General features: G+C 47.9%; 1 protein-coding gene across 2 annotated transcripts in view; it reads right to left on the bottom strand.

Annotated features, from left to right (window-relative positions):
- Positions 1 to 1727: 1727 nt before the first annotated feature.
- CRY1 (cryptochrome circadian regulator 1) overlaps positions 1728 to 19531 on the bottom strand; it is a 52345-nt gene continuing 34541 nt past the window's right edge. Inside the window, exons 3-13 of one of the 2 annotated variants that reach the window (XM_020982438.2) lie at positions 14766 to 14908; positions 13034 to 13218; positions 10884 to 10972; positions 10057 to 10197; positions 9658 to 9969; positions 6413 to 6564; positions 6063 to 6265; positions 5858 to 5956; positions 5197 to 5286; positions 3443 to 3514; positions 1728 to 3368 (exon numbers count right to left, since the gene is read on the bottom strand). In XM_020982438.2, coding sequence (XP_020838097.1) covers positions 3277 to 3368; positions 3443 to 3514; positions 5197 to 5286; positions 5858 to 5956; positions 6063 to 6265; positions 6413 to 6564; positions 9658 to 9969; positions 10057 to 10197; positions 10884 to 10972; positions 13034 to 13218; positions 14766 to 14908 — 1578 coding nt within the window. In that variant the 3' untranslated portion in view covers positions 1728 to 3276. The remainder of the gene's footprint in view (positions 3369 to 3442; positions 3515 to 5196; positions 5287 to 5857; positions 5957 to 6062; positions 6266 to 6412; positions 6565 to 9657; positions 9970 to 10056; positions 10198 to 10883; positions 10973 to 13033; positions 13219 to 14765; positions 14909 to 19531) is intronic. The other variant, XM_020982439.2, reaches the window with a different exon arrangement.

Below are 19531 nucleotides of genomic sequence, written 5' to 3' on the forward strand. Positions count from 1 at the left end.
GGGGAAGGGGTAAAGGCAGAGGGAGACTGTGTTTACCTCTTACCCAAATCACGAACCTCACTGATAATGCCACCTTTGACGAAGTCATCCAGACGCCACTTGAAGACTTCTCTTCATGGGGAAACTCCCACAGTAACATTCCATTTTCGTACAGCTTTTTTAAGAAGGGTTTTTTTTTTCCTGGGTTTTTCCTCCCCTATTCCATCCTGTGTAGCTCTTTTGGGATTCCAGGTTTTTCACTCAACCTGTTAGTTGTCCTTCCCAGTTTTTTGTCATCTGATTATGTCCTATGTGCGCCTGCCACGTTTTCATCAGTCAGAATGCTGACTGGGACCAGAGGGCTGCGTTCTCTCTCCAAGCCATTAATCAGCACTCCTGGGGTCAGGTTGATCGATCATTCTGAATCCACCCTGCTTTACTATCCATCCATATCTCTCCATCTTGTTGACAAGAAGATTCTAAGAGAATTTGTTAAATATCTCACTGAACACTCATTGAATTTCCCATTGCGACTTGGGGCATAGTGGATAGAGCCCTGCACCAGGAGTCAGGAAGACTTGAGTACAAATTCAGCCTCAGACACTTACTAGCTATGTGACCCTGGACAAGTCATTTAACCTCTGTTTGTCTCAGTTTCCTCATTTGTAAAATGGGGAAAATAACAGTGTGTACCTCTCAGGGTTGTTGTGAAGAGCAAATGAGGTTATCTGCTGAGCAGTGCCTGGCACACAGTAGGTGCTATATAAATGCTTATTCCCTTTCCTTCCTCTTTAAGTCTGTCAAAAAATAGATGAGTTTAGGTTGGCATGACTGATTCTTAATTAACACATGTCTGTTTACAGTGAATACTTCCCTCCCCTTGTATGTGCTAGTAAACTGCTCCGTTAATGATTTTAGAATTCTGCAGGAAATCAGACTCAATCCTACTGGCAGATAGTTTGAAATAGCTGCCTCTTCAGACCTTTCCAAAGCAGAGTGACATTTGCCATACTACAATCTACCGCTATTCCTCAAAGACCAGAGCGTGGTTCAGTAATCAGACCTGTACTTCCCCCCCTGCCAGTACACTGGGACACCCTATAAAGGGCAGAGCAGGAATGGGTCTCAAAGGGAAACCAGAACATGTCTGTAAAGTGCAGGGAAGCAGCCAGGAAATAGGGAGGTGGAAAGGTTGGGGCAGCAAGCCCCTGAATGAAGGAGATAGGAAGGGGTGGTCACCAGCTTTGTCTGGCAAAGAGAAGGGCGGTGTTTGTTCTGTGAGAAGAGAGTGCGTGGAGACGTTGGGTGGACCAGAGAGGTTCTGAGCTTGGCAGGACAGTTAAGGAAGCTCAAGGCAGATGTCCTCAGTCCTCTGAGAGTCTGGAAACAGAAGAGGCCCCTTGAGAGGCCCCCAAACTGGGAAAAAAACCCTGCTCCCTCTGCCAGAGACCCAGCTCCCAACCCTTTCCCCTCTCCACTGCCCCCAGCTCCTGGAGCAAGCTACGGGCCCCTTGGCCCCCGTCAGTGGGCCAGAGAAGGGAGAATCAGAATGGCTACAACAAAGAAAGGGACCCGCGGTGGAATGAGCAGCTTTTCAAAGGCAAATGCTCTCGGTGCTACGGGCACTCCAGGTGTGAGTGAGGACAACGCAATACAGCCAGCGTCCAAGGGGCCTCTGCCTTTGGCCTCATTGGTGACCAGCGTGCCAGCGACCCAGACCCTCAAAAACAACAACTCACAAATGTGGGTCTCTGTATTTACACTTTATTGACAAGGCCACTTGAGCAGTAAACAAAAATAGAGATATAAGGAAAAGGGACGTGGAAACGATGTGTGGACACACACCAGAGCCCACGAAGCTTTCAAATACACATGGCTATTTCTGGGAGCACTCTCCCCAACAACTACGATTACATACATTTTCTAAACTTGATATTATCAAAGTATGCAAAGTTGGATCGTACAGCGAGGTCAAGAAAACTGTGCCTCAAAACATTAACAAAATCTTTTCAGAAAGTCTGAACACCTCCATGTTTCCCTCATGTCGGCTGGAAACTCTCAATTTTGTATCAGTTACAACTTTTACTTTTTCCATACATGAAAGATTATCAAAAATATATTGAGAAGTCTAGCACTAATCATGAATATTTCTATTTACATTAAACAAATCTGTTACCAAGTACTCTATATACAAATTACCATTTGTCCTTTGTGAAATTCAATAAAAAGTTAAAAACCATAGAAATGCCATTAGAAAGAATGCATCTCAAAAATGTAACTGGTTTCTGTCAATAAAGAACATTTTGAAATAATTTATTGAAAGAGTATATTCCTTTAGACTCCAATTTCAACTGCAATAGCATTTCTTACTGAATGAAGGGGGAAAAACCACAGAACAAAAGTGTTGATTACAAGAAATCCACCACAGATACCCATATTTCCCGCTCACCTACACCATTCATTCAGCTGCAGCTCCTCTGACACCCGAGCGATCGCGCCTTCCCTCAAGGGCCTTACAAATCCAGCTGGATAAAGACACCATGGACATGTGGAAAGCTCGCCTAGAATAGAGAGGCTCAAGGAACTGCCACTCAGCAAATACAAGGGATGAGATCCACTGAGGAGGCGAGCAGCCAGTCACTGTCACAGGGGCCAGGAGAAAGCAAAGAAGGCTTTTTGTCTTACAGACCAAGGTCAAGTGAGGGAGTCACCATGCACCTTGGAAGCTAACTCCAATCATAAGCAATTAAATACACGTCGGCTACAAGAAGCCCATTTCACCGAGTCCCTCGAAGTCCCCTTGGGGCCTCAGAGAAGAAAGGCATGGGGGAAGGCGGCCTTAGGACGGGAGCTGGGGGATGACTGCCTCGGCCGCTTCAGAGAAAGGCCAGAACCACCCCCTCCTTCCCCGCCCCCAGTCATTTCCAAACTTGAAAGGATCTCTGCTTTTTAAGTGGCAGAATAAATGAAAGAATCTGGAAAAAACTAAGTTAAGGGAAGGGCTTCCAGAAGGAAGCCTATGATAACCACCTACAGCTAGCAGCCCTGCCCTGTTCTTACACAGTCAGGGAAATGGGATGGTTTGGTCATTGTTTGTACACATTTATTTCTGCCAGAAAATTAGAACCTGCAAGTTCACTGATTCGTCCACTACAGACCAGCCTGCATCATCTCCAAGTTGATGATTTAGTCTTAACTCTGCCCATTCTTGGAGGCCCGGTCATGTCACAAGTCTGTCTCTCTTTCATTTTTCCATATCACACCAGGAAAAGGGACAAGGCTCTTGGGCACAGTCGCCTAGTTCACACTCTGTCGCTGCATTTTGGGGCCAACACCCTGGGTCTCCTCCTCTGGCCTATGCCGCTTCCCGCCACCGAGGGAGCTCCTTCCTATACATTTAGAGATGTAAATTTAGGACAAAAAAGGCAAAGAGAACATTATGTTTATTCTGCTTGCTTCTTACCTGGCTTTAACATGTAAGCCTGCTGACTATCTTCACGAGAATAATGTGAAATCCCACTCCCCTGAGAGTAACCTAGTTGTATTTGAAAAACAAGAGACATTACTTGAGCTAACGGACTCACTTAACTCCCCCAGCTATCAGGTTCCTTATGAGGAAGAATTAAAATCCAAATGAACAAAAATTTATTTAATCAAATGTTGGAAACATTCCAATTCAGCCCATGACCAGCGTCCAACCCGAGAAGCATTATGCACAAATCTCATCTGCACAAGATTTAAACAATGAATAACAGAAAGGAGAAATACAGATGCTTGGGAGGCCATAAGGCAACAGCTTTCATTCAATTATGAGTGATGAATGTATAAACACACCTCCTGTCACTCTCTCCCTCAATTTAACCTAATTTTCTTCTGCAATCCAGAAAATACTCTTTTGATTTCAGTAAAAGTTTTGAAAGTTTTCTTGACATATTCCATTTCTTTAGATAAGCATATATAAGAATATTCACATTGCTCTCTCTACAAAAATTCTGGTTATTTGTCTGAAAAAAGCAATTCTCTTAGTTTTGCGTGTATGGGCAAACAGCTTACTCTAGCCAACACTGACAATAAATGTTTTCCACACATACTTCACTTCTGAAAAGGTTCTGAGCTAAAAGGCATCCCATGATGTTTTGGCACAAGGGTGCCTTAAAACACCCAATGTATTACACATTCCTCCTCCACTCAGGAAAAGAAGAAAATGCATAGTAATGAAACATCTGCAAACTGTGCAAATTTAATGCATGGGATGGGGGCTGGGATTATTCCCCGTCAATTAAAATCTAAGAAAGAATGCTGAAAATCTTTCCAAAGATCTGCCCGGTAGGAAAATTCATCATCTAACAAGGGACAGAAGAGAAGATAAAAAACAGAACATCTGAATTTGATCGGTTGTGCATGAACAAACCCAATGCAAGCATCTGTTGGGGAAAAAATGTCCCATCAAATGTCTGATACCCAAGAACACAGTGAGCCGACACATCTATCTGCGGCCCGGAGCTATCGGCTGATGGAGAAGTTAAGGGATGCACATAAACAACTTTCAAAAGAAATCCAGACTGCTATGAGCTGTATGGGAAATGCCAAGGAAATGCCAACCTACGAGGTTCCTCCTCACAGCCTCTCGGGGCGCGCAGGCCACAGAGGAGGCTCAGCAGCCCCAGCGCTCGTCAGCAGGCGTGCACGCAGAGGAGCGCCAAGGCAGCCGAAGAGGTCTCCTTTCTGCTGCGATATTTATAAAGCACTAGAAGCCTGGCCAAACAACTGCACGTTTTTGCACTGCGTGAAAGAGTGAAAGGAGGACTTCAGAGAACTGTGTCCAGACCGTAATGACTGAAGTGATACAGAAGGAAGGAAGCATAGGCGACACCAGGACACACACAGTGACCACGATAACGTGAGTAAAACAACATGAGAACTGCTGATCAGCCTTCGTGAGAGCTGGCCTCCTCACCAGCCAGCCCTTCTGCTCTGTTCTCCTTCCTTCTGATAAAGGAGGGCTCCATGGGAGAGCCTAAGGAAGACCCCGCACTGACGACGCCCCGCACTTGGCACCTGGGTCCCACTCACCCTCCCTAGAGGGGTCCTCTTCCTTGCTGGCTGATCAGCCCTCCCCCGCCTACTCAGGGCACTCTGGTGTGGGCTTCCAAGAGCCCCTGCCCTGGGTGGAGGTCAGGAAATGTGCAAACTGTTCAAAGGTGTCAACCGAAATACCTGCTTGCTGACTGCCGCTGGCTCCTGTCGGGGGCTCCGGGAGCGCACAGGCCTGAAGGATCTGACCATCGCTGGCACCCGCTGGGGCTCCTGGGGACCAAAATGCCAGATTCTTATAGGAACATCCAGGTTTTTAAAGAGCATCTACCATTCTACTGTCACAGCACTGAATGTTTGTTTGGAAAACTAAAAAATCCTGTATTTACTATCTGTCTTGATACTATAGACAACAAAGCTTAACATTCTAACTTCTCTGTCAGTCACCAGCTGTCCTTAGCTGGGTGGTATGGACATTTTAGAGAGGTTAATGACATTCCAAACAGGTTTGGTTTTCACTCAGTACATCAAATAGAATACATGATATCTTACATCGTGGAAATGCTTTCCACCTTCCATCTGCAATATCATCTCCTCCAACCCAAGCTAACCCACATAAGGTCATTCCCACAAATTCCATCGATGCCCAGTAACAGTTACTGGGCACGGCCACCAGGTACAGAGCCCACGCGTCTCTTCCTAAGAGTGAGGGACCTGGGGTGGTCCCGGCATGAGAAAAGTTGTTCTTAGCCCTCAGACTCTCCCTTTCAAGGCGGCTTTTCTGCACAGAGCCTTGTGACCGGCAAGCCTTCCGGAAGAGGTGGGGTTTCTGGAGAGGACCTACCTCCGCCGCTGCTGCTACAAGCAGGAATGCTTTCTCCAGGGGCGTAGCCCAAGAGGCCCCCGTTTCCATTCGGGTTGGAGGGCACAGAAGCAAGAAGGCCTGTAGGGGATAGGGGAAGGGGAAGGGGAAGGATTCCCTTTTAAAATATGACAGAGATCCGAGGTGGGGCAAACACACAGCTGTTCCCAGACGACCGTAGTCATACCCAGTCCTCGGTATCGCGAGAGCTGCTGATAGATCTGCTTCATTCTCTCGATGTTCAGACGGCTGGCCTCAGCATGGTTTACCATCGGTTTAGGGTAGTTCACGCCGATCAGGCACTTTGCCACCTTCTGGACACCTTCCGGGGCATTCCAGGGATCATAGATGTATTTTGCAGGGAAGCCTCTCAGGACGGGAAGATAGCGTCTATGGTAAGGTTGAAGGAGAGAGGAAATATGAACGGAAGGCGTGGAGACTCCACCTCCCACGAGGCCGGGGCCACGTCTGCTCCCCCTTGCTCAGCCGCCTACTCAGCCAGTTACCCCAGCGAGGCAGGCCCTCTCTGCTGCTTACCTGATGTAGTCTCCATTGGGATCAGTTCTCCTACCAAAACCAACAGGACAATAGCAGTGGAAAAACTGCTGGAAGAAAGAGCTGCAGGACAGCCACATCCAGCTCCCTGCATTGATGCTCCAGTCAGCATCCAGCAGCAGCTCTTCAAAGACCTTTGGAAACAACAGCAGCCTGTTAAGCGGGCCCCCACCGGCTGTGTGCGCCAGGAGGAAGGAATGCTCTGAAGCCAGGCGCCCTTCTCTGTTCTTGGGACGGAGCGAGGGGGCCGAGCCCTGATTAAATGGAGGGGGAGCGGTCCAGAGCGAGGGTCTTACCAACAAAACAGGCCTCCCCAGGGAACTGTAATGCACCAGGGCCCAGTCACCAGCTGCCTCCATGATCTCAGGAGACAGAAGCTGCCATGAGGTAGAGGATTTTACAATTGTTTAGAACGGTCATAGGAGTAATGGGGTTCTCTGCCCCCTGTCCAAGGACTGACCCCTCCTCACTCCTGCCCACCTCTGAGCCCCCCCTCCCCTGTCTGCTCCTCTCTGTTGCTTCCCCGTCGGGTACAGCCATGTGCACTTTCGTATGGACAGCCAGAAGCAGGTGCTGTCTCTACACAACAGGAACGTGTCCACTCACAGGACCTTCAGGAGCTCTGCCCTTTTCAGATACACGGAAAAGCACGGGATCCTCCTCTGGGCCTCCCCTCACCCTTCTGACTCTGCCCTCTCCTTCCCCTTCTCCCCACCACACACACACATCCTCTTTCTCTCTCTCTCTGTCATACACATGCACACATACCCGCCCACACCATATACACACACACTCACATACACACACACACACACACACACACACACTCACATACACACACACTCACACATACACACACTCACATACACATACACACACATACATATACACACATACACATACACACACATACACATACACACACATACCCACACCCACACTTCCCTTTATTGCAGAACAGTCCTTAACAAAGTTTGTTGTCACTGTTGTTATCTGCCTAGCCCTCAACACTTGCTGCGGTCTCGCCAAACAAATCTGATTTCCTTTGTGGAGTAGGCTGTCCACATGCCTGACCGGGAGGCACAGGGCAGAGTTTCTTGGGGCATCCGTAGGAACAAGAGGGAGAATTCGGGCTGGAGGACAGGACACGACCACAGTGGGGCTGAGGAGACCCCTCCCAGCTGTGGGTGAACAAGGTACTTCGCTTTTTTTGGAGCCTCAGTCTCCTCATCTGTAAAATGAGGATGAATAAACCCTAACCTACCTCACAGGGTTGGTATAAAGAAATTACTCCATAAATGCTGCGGTTCTATCTTTGTGAATTGTTATTATTAAAAATAAGTAGTACTGGCTAAGAACAGCGCCAGCAGGGCACTACCAGGCAGCTTTCTCTCTGCCAGGCGCCATGCTCAGTGCTGTCCAAGTATCACCTCATGCTAATAGGAATGACATCAGGCTAGGCCCGGGCCCGCTAAGCTAAACGTTTTCATCACTAGCTTGGCCAGAGTGGCCTAGGCCCAGTGCTTATCAGATTTTCCAGTGATGAGACACTGAGAAGAATAACTAAGGCATGAGACACGATGGGATGGGGATCTGAGAGATCCCAGCAGGTCTGAACAAGGCTCCAAAACAAGCAGCACGCACTTTAACCCACTTACATTTCAAAGTCTTGTGCTTGGGACTGAAGCCAAGCTGAACAGTAACACGTGGGGTTTTCCAGGCCCACCAGTTGAATGAGGAGCGACACTAGGCTGGATCTGGGGGTGTAAATGCCAGGGGCACAGCACGTCTGTCTTTAAATGCCCCGGGGCTATCACATGGAACAGCGATCACAAGGAAGAGTGGGGCACATGAAGGGCTGTCCCTGAGGAGGAACGGGCTTCCTTGTGTGCTAGTGACGTCCTCGCAGCTGCACAGGCTCCTTGCGGCCAGTCCTGACCAGATGACCTGGGAGGCTCCTGTCAACTCAAAGGTTCTAGATTTCTAGGACTGGGCACTTTCATAACATGAGCCCACCGTTCACTGCGCTTTGGAAGGCGGCAGCTGAGAGCCTGAGACTGGAGAGTACACGGAAGGGGTTCTCCAAAGCAGAGGCTCTACCCCAGGCCCAGGCCATGTCTGACGGCCCAGAAGGAGGGAACTCACCCCCCACCCCCACCCCAGTTGGCTGGCCACTCCTCAGGGAGGCTGGAGAGGGGACAACTCTTCACAGGGGACTTGGACTAAAATGCCTGACTCCTCACTCCAGCTCACGCCCCAATATGTCCCCAAGGCTTGTTCCTTCTCCCTTCTCAGCATCTCTCAGCCCCACGCTCGGTGCAGGCCCTCATCACCTCAAGCCCAGACCAGCACAGTAGCTGCTGGGGGGTCTCTCCCCCTCCAGTGCATTCTGCACCAATGGTCAGGAAACTGAGCTCTCTAAAATTAGGTCTGACCATGCTCCCCCCATGTAAAAGACATCAGTGGCTCCCATGACCTCCAGGATCAACAGAAAATACTCTGCTGGGCTTTTACAGCCTCTGTAACCTAGCTCCATCCTGCCTTTCCAGTGTTCTTACCCTGACCACCCCCCTCCTCCACACACACACACACACACTCACTCACTCTCTCTCTCTGCCCTGCCCCGCCGCGGGGTCTAGTCACATAGGCCTCCTGGGTGTTCCTGGAGCACGACAGTCCATCTCCTGACATTGGGGGTTTTCCTGGCACATGTCCCCCCCCCGTGCCTGGGAGGCTCTCCCTCCTTTTCTCCCCCTCCTTGCCACCTCGTACAAGAAGCCTGTCCTGACTGTCATAATGTTAGTGCTGTCCCTTTCTGTAAATAGCTTTTGTGCGTACAGCTGTTTGCACATCATTCCCCCCATTAGACTGTGAGCTCCTTTAGGGCAGGGACTGTGCTTCTGCCTTTCTTTGCATCCCCAGGGCTTAGCACGGTGTCTCGCACACAGTAGGTACTTAATCAATGCTCACTGACTTGAGTTTCTACGATTCTGAATCACCATAGATTCTCAGCATCTCTGCACACAAAGGACCCTAAGGTCAACTCACCATCTCCCTCACTTTATAGGAGAAGACACTAAGGCTCAGAGAGGGACATCCCTTCTCCAAGGTCCGACGGTCTGCCGGGCACAGAGTCAGGGCCCGGTGTTCTCCTGCCTCACCAGGGCAGCGACCTCAAGCAAGCGGCCTCCACTGGGCAATGGGGAGTTTACTAGGACGCTGCCCACCTTCATGCCTTCCTCCCAGCTGATCCACAGGTCCCCACGGGTCAGGAAGCAGGCGACCGCGTGTCTGGCCAAATGGTGGATCCAGCCCTCCTGGCGCAACTGGGTCATGATGGCGTCGATCCACGGGAAGCCTGTCCTGCCTTCGGCCCACTTGGCTAGCGCCTCGGGGTTTCTGTCCCAGGGAATCTGAACACAGATGGGGTTCCCTTCCATTTTATCAAAGCGGGGGTTGTTTGTAGCAGCCGTGTAGAAGAATTCCCGCCACAAGAGCTGCCCGTAAAGAGAGAGGGGAGGCGAGCTGTTCTTCTTCACCTGATGGGAGAAAGCATAGCGTCAAGAGTGCCAGGCAGTCAGGAGCGGCTGGCGGCTACGCTTGGGCGCCCGCAGCAAGGGTCCTACCTTCTTGTAAAGGTCCGTCAGCTTGAAGTAGAACAGACGGCAGGACAAACAGCCGAAGCGCAGGTAAGGACTGAGGCCAGTGGGGCTCGCCAGAAGAGAATTGGCGTTCATCCTCGGTCTTTCAAAGTTTGCCACCCAAGCCTAAAGTCACAAAGAATTCCAGTTAGTTGTTTTTCCCACATGTAGAGGAGGGTTCAAAATCACTTTTTTTTACACAGATGTTCTTAGTGGATAAACTTATTCCATATAATGACTATCTAGGCTGCACTTTGACAAAGTGTTAGAAGGAATGACCGCAGGTAAGAGGGGGACATCTCTGCTCCAGCCATCCCCACCGGGGAGGTCCATGCATGGAAAAGCACAGCTGCCCCAAGGGGCGGGGCCGTCTTTATCATGTCTGACAGGTCATGGTTAAGACAAGGGAGATGGGCTCCCTGCAGGCACAAGGCATTTCAGACACACAGACGCTGGACGTCACTTGGCACACATCGGGCACAATGCCCCAAACAGAAAGCAACAGGTCAAAGAGATGAGCTCTCTCCTTCAGGAAGGGGATCGCGGGTGTATGAGGACACACACACACGAGTAACCAGAGCTCAGGGAAGGGGATGGACACCAGCGCAGCAGAGATCAAAGCATCAAAAGCCCTAGCGCTCAACGAGGTGCAGCTCTGCCCAGTCGAGTCCAGACTGTCTTAGGGTTCTCTGCTCCAATTAGAGGGATCTGGCACCCAGTTCCTGCAATACCCCTGCCTACTTTTTTTTTAATGAAAGGTGAGAAATCATTTTTAAAATGCCAGTTTAGCAAGAGAGCAGAGATGATCGTACTTTTCTTTCCAAATGCCTCTCCAAGCGCGTGAGGGCCTCGGTCTCCCCACCAGGCCACACCGCAGATGGTAAGCCGTCTGTATCAAAACCTACGGAAACAGAAAAGACAGCTTCAGAAGCCAGGGAGATAGCCAGAGACAAGAGGGAAGCACTTAGCCCAGGGCCTGGCATATTATAGGTGCTCAGCAAATGTTAAATAATTGACTGACCTAACCTCAGCAATCGTATGAGTATAAATAAAATGACTTTTGTAAAGCACTTTAATGTTTGAAAAATGCTTTGCACACAAATGATGTGATTCTCACAACCACCATGTGACATAAATAAAGCAGGTATTATTGTCTCTATTGACATCTGGGGAAACTGAGGTTTAGATTATGTCCCTGTGGTCACAGGGATACTGTCAGATGTGGGATTCGAATTCTTCCTGATTCCACTTTACTCATGAAAAGAAACTGCTGAATAATGCTGAAGACTCCTTTCTTATCTTCTCCCTATATGCTATTTCACTTGGTGACCTCATGAGCTTCCATGGATTCAATGATCATTTCTAGGTTGATGTTTCTGAAATCTACTTAGCCAGCCCCAACCTCTCTCCTCAGCTCCAGCCTCTCATCTCCAGCCGAGCCTAGTGGACAATGCAAATCGGATGTCCTGCAGCCACAGAAACTCACTATGTCCAACGCTGGCCTCACTGGCCTTCCTTCTGAGGCCCCCCTTTTTTCCCAGCTTTCCTATTAGTGTCACGGTCACCACCATCGGCTGCGTCAGTGTCATCCTCTGGTCCTCCCTAACGCTCACCCCCCTCACCTCACGTCCAATCGGCCACCACATCCTGTCTTTTCTATTCTACAGACATGAGCTGATGCTTTCACCACCCCCGAGGTGCCGGCCTTCCCCTCCTCATGACCGCAATAGCCTGTTGGCCTCTTTCCTCAGATCTCTCCCACATCACTCCCTCCTTTACCACCTGATTCTCCTCAAGTCCATGTCTGACCCGTATCCAGTAAAATTTACTGATTCCCTGTCACCTCCTTCCTTTTCCAGTCTTCTGGCACCTTCCCTGCCCCCTAGTCTGTGATCCAGTGACCTGGGCCCCCTCACTGTTCCTGCTACAAGACCCTCCATGCCCTGACTCCGGGGATATTCACCGACTGTCCCCCGCACCAGGAATGCTTTCCTTCCTCCTCTCCACCTCCTGGCTTCCCTGGCCTCCTTCAAGTCCCAGCTAAAATGCCACCTCGTACAGGAGACCTATCCCAGCTTCTCTTACTGCCAGCAGCTTCCCTTTGAGAGGACTGCCAGCTGATCTGCATCTGCTTCCGTGTGGGCTCCCCATCCCGTAGGAGTTCCTGGAGGGCCTCCTCAGGTCTGGCACAGAGAAAGCACTGAAGTAACACGGGTACAGACACTAGGTATGGCCGCGTCCTGGAGGCCTGCCTCAGACAGCTGCAGGGTTGGATCGGTCTTCACAAGGCACGCCAATGCAGACATCTCTAATGACCAATTTTTTTGTTTTCGATTGTCATTTAGCAGTTCTCATTTTCCTTCCTTAGTAGAGGGGATCACGTGGGAGGTGGCAGAAGGACATCAGCTGGGTGCTGGGACTTGGAGTCTACCTCTTAAATTCCACCTAGAACTGCTTATTTTAACATTTTTCTACTAAACTTCACAAACACCCAATACAATGGGAATTTCTACACGTGAAGAAGAAGAGAAAGAGGATTGTACAAGAAGCTGCAACTCTCTGTCCTGGACAGTGCTTAGCACAGTGCCCGGCACACAGTAGGTGCTTAATAAATGTGTATTGAATAACTGGCTGGACAGCTGGCTTTTCCTTTTAAGTTTAAAAGTTCAACTCAGAGCTTCCCAAGTGTCTGCTTCTCTGTGCTTTATTTTGTTCTCTGCCTTTTAAAAAAAAAAAAAGATGCCTTAATGACCCTCTTTTCTTTCTTGTCTTTTGCTGCTCCATCCCTTTTCATCTCCTCTAGGCACCCTTTGTCAGAAAAAAGAAGAGAAGGAAAACAAAACTTCTGTAACCAATACACAGTCGCGTAAAACTAATCTCCACACTGGCCTTGCTCAACTGCGTAGGCCTCAGCGTGGCCCCCACGTCCTTCACCTCGGAGGCAGAAACGGCTTCAACATACCTAGCTCTTCCAATGAGGGCACGCCATATTTTTCGTCATGTTCCTCTGAGAGCGGAGTGACACACTTGTGCATCGCCTCGGGCGTTATCGTCTCCACTGGTGTCGCCAACGGCTCCATTTTGCTGATGAGAGTCTGGAACCTCTTATACGTCAGAGGTGGTTGTCCACCATTCAATTCTATGATCCTGTTGTATGAGGGGAAACAATGTCTGGTATTAGTATAAAAAAAGAACAAATCTATCTTAAAACCCTTAAGATGAAAGATAGGACATCTCCAGCCAGATGTAGGAAAATGAAACTCATTAGTGGTACTTAATAAGAATCCTTGTAATGACACCTAAAGGGGATATTCTTTCTCTCTCTTTCACACACACACACACACACACACACACACACACACACACACACTCTGTCTCTCTGTCTGTCTGTCTCCCTCTCAGACACACAAGACAGAATGAATGCTTCAGGACAGAGATGCCTATGTGGGGTGGGTGAGGAAAGGGCAATCTCCCTTCTGATTCTATCTGGGTCCCCATAACTTTTCCCCAAAAACATAAAACTTAAATTTGTCTGTCTCTTTGTAATCTACTAGAATGTGTAAAGGGCTTCCATATATACTAGCTCATGTAGCCAGCTAATCTCACCATCATTCATGGTTCAGACTCAAACCTAAATGTAATACTTAGAAAGGTCTAAGATCGATCTACCTTACTGTAAATATATACATAATTACACATGCAAGAGATGAAAACAAAATGGTTCAATAATGCTCAGTACATTCCCTATCTTTCTGCTGACATGACTGAGTTGAAGCCAAGAGTAAAAGCTCGCTCCTAGGAAACAAACTTGAAGTTCGCTATCAAAGGTATTTTGAATTCTAGATGCAAATGAAGACATTTGGTAGGTGAAGACCATAATTATTTTCTGCTATAATTATTTTTACAAAGCTATTGAACAAATTACTTTAGTATAAAGTACACCAACTGTAGACTGGTAAGGGAAACGATCTATAGTATTAATTTGTGAAAATGAACCTCTAACTAAAGGAATGCCAATTCATCTATAAAGACCTCTAGGAATCACAAGATTTCTACACCATGGTATGTTATTTTGTACTTATTAATTCAAGAAATACTGGCTGACTGACTATTATCAGCCATGCACTGCATTAAACACTGTAAGGGGATGCGGACGTATCACTGTATGACCCAAGGTACTGTCTGCACCTCACTGGACACCTGCATTTATTAGGGCGATGAGACACAAGGGTCCAATGAGGTACAGACAAGTACTGTGACTGGACAGGAAGGAGGGGTCACCGTGAGTCAGAAAGAAATGGCTGAGCCCTGCTCTGTGGCTGCGGATACAGGCACGCAAACGTGCCCACCATGGCAGGCCAGCCTTACGTGGGGCAGCTGGTTACTTCCCTTTGGCCCAACAGATGAACAGTACAGTCACTGGTTCAGCTGCACGACAGGAAAACTCCCAGAGTTGACCTTGCACTCCTGATGATGGCCTTTTTTGGATGGGAAGGAGACTGACAGAGAGGAGGTGTCGGGGCATTCCAAGCAGGGGGATGGAGGGAGCAAAGGTGCAGGATGAGCAAGGAAGGTTTAACTCGAGCTTACGTGCACACAGTGCCTTACTACACGCTCATTCACTTGGTCAGTCCTACACTGCTGGTTACTCTCCACGTGAAGGCATGTTTTTAGGATCCCGCCACAGAACTTACTTGTCGAGGTCATACAGAGTGTGTGAGATCCGCACGATGACCTCCACCCCTGCCTCACTGGCCAGTTTCTTAATGGCTGCATCTCGTTCCTTCCCAAAGGGCTCAGAATCATATTCAATAGAGAGCTTAGCAATGTTCCATTCCTAAAATAAAAGAATGCAGACAAAGCAAACAGATTTCAATGAAGTGTTTCCATTACACTAGTAAAAGAAATACGACTAGGAAAGATCCTTCTGTGAAGACACATTCTGAACACCATTACTTTGTACTGATTCATTCCCTTGAATTCCTCTGTAGGTCTCTAAAAACCATTGCTCACATTTCCTGCTTATATGGTGATCTGAACTCACAGAAGTAGTAAGTATGAGTATTATATATTACACCGTCTGTGGGGTTAACGTTGCTCATGGCAACAGTATCTCTTGCAACATTTTATCGCAAGGAATACAAGGAAGTAACTGGGCTGGCTGAAAAAAGACGTCCACAGGAGGCAGGAGAAGGCCACAAGCAGGCGAAACAGAAGCTGTGTCCCAGGACAGGCAAGAGATGCCATGTCCCATTCAAGAACAATTTATCCTAGAGGTTGAACATATGTATTTGATGCTTTAATTTAAATAACTCTACAACAAGGTTTGTATCAAACACTGATCTCCAGCATGAAATGAGGATTTTATGTACTGAAAGGATTGGAGTGTGAATTTGTCATACACATATCCCTGAATCCAACATGTGTAAGAGTTGAAGGGACATCCCAAGTTGTCCAGTCCCACTTACAAGGTCCCCGACAGGGGGTTGCGCAGTGTCTAACTGAACATTTCCAGTGACAGGAAACTCACTATCTCTGACCCTGAAAAAGCATTTAATTTCTGGACAGATAAAATTAATACAAACGTTTTCTTCAGTAAAGGGTCTGATCCTTCAGGAGATGGGAAGCAGGTCCATTAGACACATCCTCAGTCCCAGGGAGCCAAAGGTACAAGGACAGCCCGTTTACTCACAAACTCCTGTTCTCCTCCGCCTGTCCATTTCTGTATCTTTTCAGTTCACCCTTTTGTCATCATCATGGAGCATAAACCTGCCGAGAGGAGGAGGGGGTTTCTTTGCTCACTCCTGCCATGACTCAGACTCTGCTCTGCAGCCTCCGACCTGGAGAGGTTCCTGAATTACTAGTCACTCCGTTCCCAGATTACTGACTGGTTAACAATCAGAGCTGTAGTTAATCACTGAAACCAACATCTGCGGCTGAGATTCGGGTCTCCTTGTGCAGGCCTCAGCAGAGTTTGTAAGTATCGAGGTACCCACATTTCCAAGGCTACAAGCTGGTCCTGTCTCTTGGGGTACGAGACAAGGCAGATGGTGGGGAACGAGTCACCCTGGGCCGGCAAAGCTTTGCCCAGCACAGGGTCTCCCTGGCATGGAGTGGGGTCTGGCATGGGACTTCCCCGGGCGTGTTACTCAACTCTGTTTTCCCCGTTGCCATGGATTCTGGAGACCTCTTCTTCAGTCAGTGTGATGTGCGCCCACCCTGCAAGGCCCTTCTTACAGGCCTTGTCGCACTTTCATTTGCATCATTACGTAACCACCAAACTGTACAAAAACCTGCTCTGATTATAAAGTGTTTCTCTGGTCACTGAAGGGCCACTGACTTCTATTATTAGCAACCGCTGGCTTTGGTAATAAACAGATTGTGCTGGGACTTTTGTGTCTCAGATTCCCTTTATCACAGATTTTATTGCAACAATCATAAGCAACAACTACTGACCCACTGCCACTGGAGGGCAGGGAGAGCAAAGGTCCTGGGAGTGCGCGCCCCCCCCCACACACACCCAGACCACTGGTCCTGCTTCCGGCCCAGCTCTCCCAACCTCTCCCCCCCACCCAGGGAAACAAGCCAGCCAAGCTGAAGCAATATGGCACCCTGAGGGGGACACAGGAGAGAGGATGTGTCAGGAAAGTCATCTCCCCTTAGACCCTGCTGGAGACAGGCCAGGACCCCGAACCCAGAAGCTGCCCTGGGAAGCAGCCCCGGGGGACAGGAAGCCTGGCAACTGCTCCTCGAGATGCCGTGGCCACAGCTACACAAAGTTCCTGCCACCCAAGTCCTGGGTCTCGTCTGGTGGCTCCAGTGAAGGTGCTCTGCTGTGGCCCCTAAGGGCCAGGGGACCTTCCATCAGATCTGCAGCTGAAATCTTCTCTGTGTTGCCTCTCTGACTCTTCTGTTGGCTATTCCTGGAGCTCAGCACAGTGCTTGGCACACAGTAAATGCTTTCTTCTCCATTCATTTTCATTTCAGACTGGATATGTGTGGTGAGGGCAATGGAGGAGGTAGGGATGACCCTAAGGTTGCAAGAGGAAAGTTGGGAAGACCAAAGAGATGAATTCTGTTTTAGACAAGGAGAGGCTTATTGTGCTTAGCCCCAGAGGCCTAGAACAGGCTGGACACCGCAGAGGCACACTGAGGTTTGATGTCACAAAAAGTTCCCAATAGCCAGAGACGCCCCAAGATGGATGCGCTGCCTCAGGAGGGAGTCGGTTCTGTCTCCCTAGAGGTCTCCAAGCAGAACATGGGCAACCATTTGTCCAGAATGTTAGAAGAGGGATTTCTTATCTTGTAACTCTAAAACTAAATTTATAACCATTCTATATCCTTTAAGCCTCTGCCTTTTATTTCATTTATATTTATATACTTCTTCCCAATTTCATCATTGCCATGGGTTCAAATGAGATTTTACATATATACATATGCAAAAAATATATATATAAAATGTGTATATATTTTATTTATATATATATATATATAATAAACATATCTTTTTATTTGTATATATTTTATATCTATATCTATATCTATAGTAAGGACTCCTTAATTACCACCTCTATGTAGAGGACTTCCACATCTACTCTCCTTTTCAAACTACAACCCACATCACCTAGTGCCTACAGGACGTTTCCACCCGAATGCCCCATTAGAATCTCACAATCAACATGTCCAAAATGGAGCTCATCATCTCTTCCCCTGACCGCCCCCCCCCATGTCTGTGCCGTCATCACTCCCTCCTGTGGTAGTGGTGCTGCCAGTCCTGACGTCGCAGAGTTCAAATGTGGTGGGTCCAGTGTCAATGACAACATGAGGAGGTTCCGACAGCAATGCGAGCAGATCTGTTCCTCTTCAGGTCTACTTGCTGTTCTCTTTCCAGTTTTACCTACAAGTGCTTTGGGATGATAGGCTTAGCTGGGCCAAGCACCTAGCTTTTTTAAGGTTTGTTTTCCTCTCCACCGTGGCTCCTGTTTATTTGAGGGGCGGCTTTGGCTCCTCCAATGGGAAGAGGCGTACGCTTTGGACGGCACTGTCCTATGTTCTCCACTTAACAAATGTGGCACTTAAGCTTGCTGCAGCGGTACTCACGTGCCCTCAGCTTCCTCACCACCACTGTGCTTCACGTTGGTTACACTTCTTTAAGTGTATGTTTTCACACAGACACTGACATACTTAAGAAATGTTGGCAGAAGTCAATGTCTTTATTTTTGTTTGGTTCTCATGATTGAAAACCAAGAGTTTGTTTTAAGTAGTTTTGGCCAGAGGCGCTCTACTCATCTGTGTTACCTTTATGCTTTCTTTTATGCAGGTACTAGTTTTGATGATCCAGGTGACAAATTACTTGGGTACAAAGTGTTAAAATGACAACAGGAGAATCTAAACTCGGGGGAAAGCCACAGCCCTTTTCGTAAATGGGGTGTAGAGAGGATCAGATGCAAAATGAGGTTCAGTCCAAAGAGAGACAGGCCCTCTAGCAAGACGCTACTGTGTAGGAACATGGTGAACACCTGCAGCCTCCAGAGCAGTATTAAATGGTCTGAAATTGAAAAGCTAACTTCTGGACGTTTAAGTAACACAAAGACCACTGAGAATAACAGCCTTTGTTACTGGGCCAGTAGTAAACTGGCAAAGGATGGTCAAGCCATATTATTATCAAACCACACAAATCAGAGATAAAAAAAAGCCTCATGGGCCTAAAAATCTACGACTACATATTTATATTTGCTAACGTGTAGTCAGAAAAAGAATTAGTGCTACTGTTGTAGACAGAATACATCAAAATTTCTTATTAGGTAATTTAATACAATGGTGTGCATGTGTGTGTGTGTGCGTGTGCGTGTGCGTGTGCGTGTGCGTGTGCGTGTGTGTGTGTGTATGTGTACACACCCATGAGCAGAAAGTAAGCCAATTTACAAACTGGTAGACAGGATCTACCTAACTTGATATAGTAGTTTGAGAGTTTAAAACAATTAAATGTATCATATTTTTGAAAAAAAAAAGTACATTCAAAAATAATCCAATTAAAGTCTGGTTTTAGTTCAAATAGGCGGCTTTTTATTCCTAATTTTATTGCATACACTGGCCCATGCATATACACAGATACATACATGGGTATGTATACACAACTGTTTCTGACTTGCTTTCTACATGAAACTCTTCAATGTAACTGAGAGAAAGCAGGGCTCATAAACAGATGCAGTCATGGTCAGACTAACAGGGCCTGAATTCTTCCAAGAAGGCCATGGAAGAAGGTCGGGAGTGATGTAGAATTGTGGGAGGGGAAGAGGAGAAAAACCACTACCAGTTCAGTTAGAATCTTCGATTTTACTTAGCAAGAAACAGGGAAGCTCTTCCGGCCCTGTTTAACACACAACAATGGCTCTGTCATCAGTGAGAGAAGTCACTCCTCTCCCTCTCCCACTCCTGGGAGCAGAAAAACGACCTGGGT

This window comes from Phascolarctos cinereus, unplaced genomic scaffold (assembly GCF_003287225.1).
Source record: "Phascolarctos cinereus isolate Bilbo 61053 unplaced genomic scaffold, phaCin_HiC Scaffold_1;HRSCAF=81, whole genome shotgun sequence".
In the NCBI taxonomy this organism is placed as follows: Eukaryota; Metazoa; Chordata; class Mammalia; order Diprotodontia; family Phascolarctidae; genus Phascolarctos; species Phascolarctos cinereus.